Source organism: Eptatretus burgeri, chromosome 12, assembly GCF_056783735.1.
Source record: "Eptatretus burgeri isolate ZD-2024b chromosome 12, Ebu_testis_v1, whole genome shotgun sequence".
Lineage (NCBI taxonomy): Eukaryota > Metazoa > Chordata > Myxini > Myxiniformes > Myxinidae > Eptatretus > Eptatretus burgeri.
In genome coordinates, this window is record NC_140972.1 from 94,748,716 (window position 1) to 94,759,479 (window position 10,764).

Below are 10,764 nucleotides of genomic sequence, written 5' to 3' on the forward strand. Positions count from 1 at the left end.
GTTTGCTTTGAACTTTTTGAGGGAAGCTCCCTTTCCAATCCCATGAAGACAAAATGTCGTGTCGCACCCAAGAACTGCATGTAGAAACATTATGTGCTTGCATATGTCTGTACCAATCATTTTCTTTGTAGCCTTGATGTTCCAGATGCGAGGTTTATTCGTGTTCTTCTTTGGCTCGGGACAAAATAAGAGGTCATGGGATTCTAAGCTTGCATGGTAGCATAGGAGGAGGAGGAGGTCTGTGTCATCACCAACTAACACAGTGTTGGTGACAGTAGCAGACTGCACGGCCTTCAGTACAATCAGATCAGCATCCCCCGAGGCACGGTGTGTCTCGCAGTTCTTCTTCTGAAGCTCTTCACTCAACATAAAAATGAATCGCTGTTTATTCTGCCTATTGGCAAGAAACTGTTCCTTCTTCATTGTGAGATGCATGTCAGCTGTAAATGTCACAGTAGTACCAAAATTCCCTTTAGACCGTCTCTGGTGTGTCATGTCCTTCGTGTTGGTACTCTCATAACCATCAAACACGACTATGGCATCTCCGTACTTCTTCGTTACATAATCAGTGTACTGGTGGCATGTCTCTGTATGTAGATCCACGACACCATGGAATGCGTTGAACAAGTGCCCCGCCATTCAAAACGTACTGTTGCCCATCATTGGGGATTTCGGCTGGGACATCGGATCCAAGAAGATCCCAGATGGCATCAGCAAAGACTGGCTTGTGTGCTTCTCGGAGCTGAAGAGAGGAATCAAAGAGGGCTGGTGGATAGCTGCACAGTTCATATTTTAAGGCCGACTCCAGTTCTTCTGCTATCTGTGCAACAGTGATCAGTCTCTGGAAGAGGAGTTGTGGGTCAAGCTGGACTTGCTCTCCATCAATCTTGACAGATGACTTCATGCCGAGGGTGATAACTTGGTCTTTCCTCTTAAATGTGTACTCGGCAGGTGTTTTCCCATCCATAGATTTCAATATTTTGGCTCCTACAGCATGTGCTGTATCGACGTTGAAGGTGGGGTGTGCATGAACTCTAGTGGCAATGTTCCTCAGACGTGGATCACTACTGAATGGATTCCGTTCCTGTAAATACTGAAGAGCTGATAGTGTGTCCTTCCAGTCACGAGATTGTCTTGCCTTGGTCATGTCCTTCTTCTGGTCTCCAGTGTTGTAGTTCACACCTGTGAGTTCCTGCATTGCCTGGTTTATTTCTGCACAGCAGGCATTGATAGTAGCCATACCAGCCGTTGTTGCTCTGCCATTCCTCACCCTCGTGTGAGCCCCCCCCCCCCGCTGGTCTTCAAACTTCTTATCAGAACTTGTTCGATGATCAGGTCAGATGAAAAACCTGCCCACAGGCGATCAGTTAGTCGAACCACATGGAACCTCTCATCAAAACGTTCTTGGACATTGGGATGTTGAGTTTTAAGGTTGGACATCTGCTGCAGATACACCCTCACATATTTGGCATTCAGGTTGTGGCCCGAGGCTGCCAGGTAAGGCAGCATTTCCTGGATGGCCTGTAGATGTAGTGCCCAGTTCCCAGTGCACTCTGTCCGGATGTATTTGCGTAGAATGTCGAGCATGTCCATATACTGAACCCAGAGCGCTGAAGTTCTTGAAGATATCTTTGCAGACTCGGCATGCTTCTGAAGGTGGTCTTTGATTCGTTTCAAGACGTCAGACTTGCATACTTCTTCCAGAGACTGGGGTTGGCAGAAGTGTGACGAGGGTTTTGCGCCACTTCAGACATCAATAGCTCCAGCTCCTGAAAAGATGTTACATGTCATTAGGTGCAACTGCTAGGCTGAATGTAGCACCATGAGATGCACATGCAAGAAGCACAACATTGAGTGCACTCCAGCTTGTGGAAACTGCAGGGGCTCTGGCTGCACAAACACTCCATGTGACAATGATGAGGATAATGACGACATTGTCGAGTTCTAACTTTAATACGCTTGATTTTTCTCAACATGTATAGTAAGTTTATAATGGATGTAGTTTTAGTTTAATGTGAATTTTCATTTTCATTTCGAAACCTTCGTCAGGCAGATGTGATTGCCCCGAGTGGAATTGTGAATTTTGTCATGTTTCAATGATTTATATAATTATATTGTATTGCCATAGACTTGATTTCATTTTATGTCTTCAACGTTTCCTTTTTTTGTCCAGGAGCCAAAATCAGTATAAGGTAAAAAAAAAATTTTCGGGACAAAAAATTGACATTTTTGGACAAAAAAGCTATAATTTTTTATTTTACCCTCAATACATTTCACTTTTTAATAATTATTCTTGTATATCAATGCATATCAAAATGTATACTGACCATAACTAGAAACAATTAGAATGCAGAAAAACATATATTTACAGATTAAAATATCAATTTTTACAATTTTCGCATTTCCCCCAAAGCCGGGTGGCGGCCATATTGCATTTCCATGATTTCAGGACTTTCCCCCCGGAGGATCCCTCAGGACTTTTTTCTGTCACTGAGGACATATCCAGGAATCAAAAGCTGTTGAGTTTGCTTTTGTTGCAATTTGTGGGAGGTTGACCAAATATTTCTGCTAAAATGCCTGTACTATTATTGGGATACAAAACCTAAAGTGTTCAGCCTGGGGAGGGTATGCATTTTACTGAGTGCCATTCTAGTTATTTCCCTTGCCGGAGACGATGGTATTACATTTGGGTCCGTTTGTTTGTTTGTTTGTTTGTTTGTTTGTCTGCACAGAACTTTAGTGTTTTTCTCCGCAAACACTTGTCGGATTGAGAAGAAACTTTCACCATTGGAGCGACTCCTCATGTAGAATGTTTTAATGATAATTATGATGTCATGAGTCACATGGTGTGGCAGCCATGTTGGAAAAACGGAAAAACTTTGGACCTCTGTAGCTTTGGAAAATTTTTGAGGGTCATCTAGGGATAAAATAGTCCACAGAAAAAAAAATTGATGTCATCGGTCACGTGATTTGGCAGCCATATTGTTGTTTTTTAACCTTCAAACATATTCTTTTCTGAAGTAGCTGAATAGATCGAGGCGAAACTTTACACGTATGACAGCCTATCCATGAGGAACAAAAGGTTCACACATATGACATCATAGGTCACATGATTTAGCAGCCATATTGGATTTACCTTGAAACCAATTAAAATCTTCTCCAGAATGGCTGGATGGATCAAGGGAAAACTTCAAACAAATATTCCCCAAGCCTTGGGAGGAGAGGAAATTGGGACCATACTCTGTGCCGAGTGTTGGTGCTGCTTAAGCAGTCTCCTTGGCTATTGGGCACAATCCTGGACGGGTCGCCACTCCGACACAGTACACCAGCAAGCTGGCACTCATTTTGCCGACCTCGGAAGGATGACAAGTCAAGTCAACACCACCTGGTATTAATTCAACAGCTGAGCGGGATTTTAACTCAGGACCCTCGGATCCAAAGCCCACCACCCTCACCAATAAACCAACCCCAGGCATACCTTGGACCTTGGGGATACAAAGATATTCATGAATAATTGATGTCACATGGTCTGGCAGCCATATTGGATTGAGCGGAAATCTTTTTAAAATTCTTTCTCTTGAACCGTTTAACCAATCAATGTGAAACTTCACACTTATGATCTAATAGTAATGGGGAATATATGAGGCCCCGTGAGGAGTGATGTAAGCGACATTTTTTAATGATATGATGATGAAAGGCTTGGATGATAGGGTAAGGGTTAAAATAGTGCTATATGGCATTAACTCCAAAATGGCCGATGTATCCCTTACATCACTCCTCCTCGCGGCGCCTCGTATGTTTTAAATTTCAACCCAATTGGACTCATGGTCTGACAGCCAGAATTTTTTTTTTAATTGCTGTGCCTGGATGGGTTTGAGGGTAGAGGAGTATCAGCTGAAATGTGAATCCTATCCAGGTTTCTCCTGATGACTTCCTCTTTGCTTTTTGCTTGTTTGGGTTACTTCTGATTTCTCCAATGCAGGACTGTACCTATTTGGTATTCCATTTGTTTTGAATTTAATTTATTTTAATCCCATTCTAAATTGAATTGAATAAAGAACCAGGATGTTAAGCCAACACCAGGCTTAAAGTACACTGATTTAATATTTAATATACTTCCATGTGATTGATGTACATGCTCTTAAATGAGCCTTTTATCAATAATAATAAACTAGAGTGAAGTCGATGGTGCACAATCGCAAATCCCCACATTTCCCACCAAAAGCAAAGTTGACAGATGGTAAAAAGTTCCACCAGGAATGACCCAATGCCAAATTTTGAGTTTGAGAAATCTTATGTTTTCACCTGTGACCCTAATCCCCACCCTCTGGGGCATGAACCGGTGGTAAAATCCAAAATAATCGATAAATATTTCATGTGTCCCCCAATGTTCATTGCATATACAAAGTTTCATTGAAAAAAATGTTTTAAAATGCACCCGGAATTGCATTTTTTTTGTTTGTTTGATATTTGAGCTTTTGACCGCACCCCAAGGCTCCAGGGGGAAGTACCAAAAATGATGCTCTCACACCTTGTTACATTGTGAACATAAGTCCCAAGTTTGGTGAATTTCTGCAAAACCGTTTAGGGGAGGAGATATTGAGACGGTTGGACGGCCAAACAGAGCCGATTGCAATATCTCTCCATTTATTTATTTATTTTGAGCATTTGAATAAAAAGAGTGTAGAAACAACATTTAACTGTAACAATAATAAATGCAACACTGAATGTGTAACTTTATGCAAGCATTGGATTATGAGCGAATAGCAACATAATCATGTGAACGTCCTTTGTGATAATAGGGACTTGAATGTGATTCATATTGTAACAAGGCCTCATTTCCATTGAACAATTTGTTCTGCAGAAAAGAAGGACATCAGTTTGACAATCGCTTTGGAGCATAACAAGGCGGGGCCTACTGATGAAGGCTTCGTCCCATCAAACAAAGATTGCAATGGGGTTCATTCCTCAACAAGAGCTGATGAGGCTGTCTGTGAAGCAAGTTCCAAGAGCAAAATTAAACATGAAACCTTAGAAATAGACTGTGATGTGGATGAGAACAAGTTCAGTAAAACAGAAGATTCCGAGAGTGCTGAAGAATCACATCAGGGGGAAAAGCACACCAGCAGTTATACAGAAGAAAAAGAGAAAGAAGGAAAAGAAAGCAAAAATGAAAATGCACAATTGATGACCGATGAAGTAATTGCAAAGGAAAGTGGAAAAATTAATAAGGAAATTGATCTTGAGAAGTCCAGCGATGGTGTACAGGAAGAAACTGTACTGGAACCCGTGATGGACTCAGACTGGGTACACGATCAGACAAATGATCAAATGAACCAATCGGAAGATATCAGAGAATCCACGAGTGATACTCAAGAATCAAAAGGATCAGATGAAATTGAGGACCTTAATGAATCGCCAGAAACTGGAAATGATTCTGCCATGCAAGTCCAGCCAAAGGTTGAAGATGTGGAGAGCGAAGGGTCTGCTTTGGTTCAGGTAAAGGTCTCGTGCAACACTGAAGACATAAAAAGACCAAATGCAGTGAAGAACACCAAAACTCCTCCCAAAGTTTTGCCCAAATCTTGGAAAACTCAGCAATTCACCGACCACCCAGGGTTAGAGACTGCAGGAGATAATGAATCGAGAGGAGCTATTTCAGGTTGTCCGCTAACTCCCGGACAAATTCTTTCACGCCGCCACTCAGCAGATTTGACTTTGAGACAAGCTTCATTGGACAATGTATCTCATATGATGGGAGCTCTGATTAGCAAAAGTTCCTCTCAATCAATCTTCGGTCAGGACTCACATTTTTCTCCAGCAAACAAAGATCCTAATTTACCATCAACAGTGACAAGAGAAGCAGCTTTCAAAATGGTAACTCGAAGTGATCACACTCAAAAAACGATTGATGGCACAAAGCCTTCAGAGATCGATGTTAAGACAATTGCTCAACGAGTCACGTCCACAACAGATTGCCACCCAGGAGACGGCGAGTCCACATTTAAAAGTAACAGTGAGATTATAAATGGTGTGTCGCAGTCCCAGAACATCCCTTCGCATCTATCCACTTCAGTTCGTGATAAAATAAAATCATTTGAACTGCTGTCTAGCACAAGGACTGGAAATTCTCAGGCTGGGGATCAGTCAAAGTCAGGAGCCTGTCATGCTTCAGTCGTAAGGTTGGAAAAGAAGGCCACGGTGACTTTGCCGAGCTATTCTGGGCAGGATTCTGAAACAAAATTCCTCAATGAACCCATTCACACCACAACTACTGGAATAGAAAAATCATTCAAGGAGTCGGGTGGCATATCAGAAACTAAAGCACATGACAATGACTTTAAAAGCTCATCAAAAGAGGGCATTTTTCAGGATTGCCAGGCATTGGGTAAGAACAGTGTAACGCCTTCCGGAAGTACTGCCGGCACTGTTGTAATTCCATTTCCTGAACACATCATCCCTATGATGTCAACGAAGCACTCTAAATGCACCAACGACTCCACAAATGTAGGTGGTGCTCCGAGTCACCACAACTTACTGACTAGTTCTATGTTACCTGCTGCCACCGATGAGACGAGGGGAATGGAACGTGAAACTGCTTCTGCATCAAATGCCATAGGAGAAGGGGGTTCCATGGAAACGGCTCTCTTGTCTCAAGAATGTGTGAAACAAAAGGCTCAAGAAGTGCAGAGAAATCCGAACAGGAACAAGAGAAATGGTGAAGTTGGTGCTGAAGGTGGAGAAGACTTGTTGGGAACAGATAGCGAGCAGCTGGCAGCTTTACTTGATGAAGCTCACTTAGAAACTGATGAGGTAATAAACCCCTGTGGCTGAACAATGATATGATATTGTAATGATGTAATCAGAATTGCTTACTTTCCACTTTATTTACATTTGTTGCTGATATTCCTATAATCTCAATCATTTTAATTTCCACGAAATAATTATCCTGGACCTGACACCCGTAGTGTTATTTATGATCTCCAAACATTCCACCATTACGTGTTACTCATCGATTGGCATCGTTTGCGTATTTCCCATTTCGTCCACCGTGTTGGGAGAGTCTGTTCGGGTTATTGTGGTGAAAGAGGCTCTTTCTTGTTCCACCTTACCACTCGATACATTGTTTGTAAGTTATCGATCCCACCTGCTAGCATTAGTTGGTGGACGGTGGACATGAAAGATTGTTAAAGATCCTTCACAAAGATAAGGCCGGCACTTTGAACAAATTGCAAATTTCTTCCCTAACCTAAAGGGAGGCACGACATCAGCAGCACAGACAATATTACAGTGGCGCAGCTCCCAACAATGATGCCAACCAGTTGCCACACAAATCGAAGTGATCAGTAAACAAAGGTCCAGGAGACTGGTAATTGCAAAGAGCGATTGAGTTGTAACCTTTGATAAAGGACCATCACCATCCATGGTCACAAACTCAAAGACTTGTGTTACTTGGGGATCATGAAAAAGCAAAAAAGGGCCATCGATTTTCTTACATTTGCAAGAGAGGAGGGGCACCATATTGAGAAAATTAAATTGAGAAAAAAAAAAAGGACAAAAGAGAAGATCATAACAGTGAGAGATCGATATAGAGAATGTATCGGAGGAATGAGAAGAGAAAGGAAATAGGATTTGGAGAAGACAGGAGATGGGGAGGGTTAGGAGGGGCATGTCGGGAACATACAGGTGGTGGGGAGGTCAAATTTCGCTATATTTGCATACGTCATAAACATAATGATCGAGAAGTGCCTTGAAGGCACAACAGGGCAACTTGCGTGCTTTGTTTATGACGTCACAAATTATAATCACACGACAGCTTGTATATAATTACACAAATTATTCACATGGAGGTCCCTTTACGACTACATTTTTTTTTTATCATCTGGATGATATGCACACCGACATACACTTACTTTGTATTATTCAACGTGTACTTACAGAACGGGATCATAGATTCCATTCCATTCACCAATTAGGCAAAATATCTGATCTTTTAAACGAAACTGAACGACAAACACAACATAACTTTACAAACCCTGCACATAACGCATAATAAAAAGTGAAGGTTTGCCGATTGGACGCATTTTGGCCAAAAGGACAAAAACAAACAAAGAAAAGGACAAAAGTAGGGACAAACGTTCACAGGAATGCGAACTTGTTAAAATCATCGGATAGGATCTTAAGAAGTATATTTCCAGTGTAATCCAAGTGCAGCTTGTTATGAATTTTGTGTGTAATCTCTTCCAACCCCTTGAGATCTCTTCTTTCTGATCACAGGCCTTACAAGACATCAAGGTCGTGGTCATCCACAAGGAAGGTGGGACAGGGCTCGGTGTAAGCGTGGCAGGTGGAAGTGACCAGGAGCAGAAAGATATTACGGTAAGATTTGTGGATTATGTTATGAGTAGGTTAACGGTCGACTCCAATTAGTCATAATCAAGAGGGCCAAGTAATCTTTTTTGTACTCTGTCTCCAGTATTTCCTTTTGCTATTTGAAAACTCACATTATTGGGATGACAATGTTCTCGAAGAAATTATCATTTGGAGAGATAATAATCGGTTTATTCACAAACGTTGCAACTTGCTGTGGACAGGTTCATCACGTGTTCAGTACTGGGGCAGTAGCGCAGGAAGGAACTGTTCAAAAAGGGGACCGCTTGCTCTCTGTTGATGGGCATTGCCTCAAGGGTGCGACGTACAGTGAGGGGTTGGAGGCGGTACGGCAGGCACGCTCCACTAGGCAAGCGGTGCTGGTGGTACGACGTCAAGACAAGGGACATGTTGAGAAGAGATTGTCCGGACTGCGTAGAGACTCTGGTATGTTATTCACAATATTACTGTGTGTAGATGTTTGGTTTTTTTTTTCACCCGATGTGAAATAAGACTTGTAACCCCCACCTCGCTCCATGAGACTTAAGTTGATTGAGATGAAAATGTTTCACTCCTGCAGGAATGGTGCTGAGTGTGGAGATACACAAAACGGGGGCAGTCCTCGGCTTCAGCCTGGAAGGGGGTATGGAAGCTGGTGGTGAAAAGCGACCCCTTGTTGTCCGACAGGTCTTTCCAAGTAAGGAGTGAATGCTGTCCTGTACTTGTTTATTATAACATGAAAGAACATTTTAATATTCATGTGAGTGCAGGTTGTCCAGTTTTCTCTGAAATGGCCATTACTTAATGATTTTTTGCTGTTATAAATTTGCTCTTGTAAATTTTGAGACTTTTCTTATTCATTGTTTTGCTGGTTCGTTGGTTTGCTTTTCAAAGAATTTCAACAATGCCATTGATTTAGAATTACAGATCCATAGTTAAGTGAGCATATGAAAAAGCTATCCAGCCCATCTCGCCTGTGCTCAGTTCTCATTTGATTTATTGATCATCCATCCCAGGAATCACAGAAGGTTCTTTGTACCCTGGTGATGTGCTGCTGGCTGCGGGAGGAAACAAACTCACAAACATGTCTCGTCATGATGCCTTCAACCTCCTCAAAGGTCTTCCTGATGGCCCCATTGCCTTAACCATTCTTCGTGGAAATTTCATTCCAGACCGAGACCTTCTAAACCGCACCACTTAATTGCAAACCACTCTCCGCTATCGAAATCACAGACTGGTGGATTCAGATGATTAGTGGTCCATAAAAAAGACCAAAGCCCTCGTCCTCACTTGTATGGATTGATGTGAACTCGTACACACAAATAATATTTCGACAAACCTTTCATGATGCACACCCATGGGATGGCAGCGGAGGCTCTGCATGCCCACTGGGTGGGTGTGGAGTTTCCGCCTGTCCAAAGGGCGGCTGTGGGGGCTTGGCCTGCCCATAGGAAGGCAGTGGAGGCTTCGCCTGCCCACGGAGGGGGGGGGGGTGTGGAGGCTCTGTCTGCCCATGGTGTGGCAGTGGAGGCTCCGCCTGCCCATGGAGGGGTGGGCGTGGAGGCTCCTCCTGCCCACGTGACAGCCGTGCAGGCTCCGTCTGCCCACAGGGTGGCTATGGAGGCCCTGCCTGCCCACAGAAAAGTTAAGGCAGCCTTAATGATGTCCTTTGTTGTGTATTTCTTTTGAAGAACAGTTTATTCAATACTGCAAACTGTGCACAAAACATATCAGGTTGTAAATATACTTTTTTTTCTTTATCACAAACATATTTTATACTTTGAAGTGGTAGATTCATTAGCAGAAGGGTCAATTCGAAATCTTCGAAAGAGACATTTCTTGGAGGTTTTGTACAGAACGATACAAACACAATACTGTAAAAACAGCATCGTGTTCAACCATAATGGTCTAAGTACTTTAGGCATGAGTGCAAGTTTGATTTGAAACAAAGAAACAAAATAAAAGAGCAAACTGCACTTTTCGAAATACTTATCATTGTTATTGACACTGTATTCTTGGAAGGAAATGGCATAACATCTTCATCCTTTATTACGTCCTTCACCAAACGTGGATGGAGGTTATGTTTGCACCCCTGTCCATTTGTCTGTGAGCAGGATATCTCAAAAAGTTATGGATGGATTCGGAGGAAATTTGGACAGGTTAGGTGTGTGACAAGGAAGAATTGATTAGATTTTGGTGAAGATCTGGAACTGGATACTCGAATTTTTAAGTGATTCTTCACCATTGAGAGCTCGGGCCAAAAACGATATATAGCACGATATAGCACAAGTTATGGACGAGGTATGACAAAACTAGGTAGATGAGTTGGTATGTGAGAAGAACACGCCGATTAGATTTTGTTTCAGGTCAAAATGCAGATCTGGCCTATCGTTG

At 42.4% G+C, this 10,764-nt stretch overlaps 1 protein-coding gene across 4 annotated transcripts in view; it reads left to right on the top strand.

Moving 5' to 3' along the window:
• LOC147016170 (uncharacterized) overlaps positions 1-10,358 on the top strand; it is an 89,885-nt gene extending 79,527 nt beyond the window's left edge. For all 4 annotated transcript variants that reach the window (XM_085848933.1, XM_085848934.1, XM_085848935.1 and 1 more), the window contains 5 exons: positions 4,865-6,813; positions 8,278-8,379; positions 8,595-8,817; positions 8,951-9,067; positions 9,387-10,358. In XM_085848933.1, the coding sequence (XP_085705059.1) occupies positions 4,865-6,813; positions 8,278-8,379; positions 8,595-8,817; positions 8,951-9,067; positions 9,387-9,571 (2,576 nt within the window). In that variant the 3' untranslated portion in view covers positions 9,572-10,358. The remainder of the gene's footprint in view (positions 1-4,864; positions 6,814-8,277; positions 8,380-8,594; positions 8,818-8,950; positions 9,068-9,386) is intronic.
• Positions 10,359-10,764: the final 406 nt, after the last annotated feature.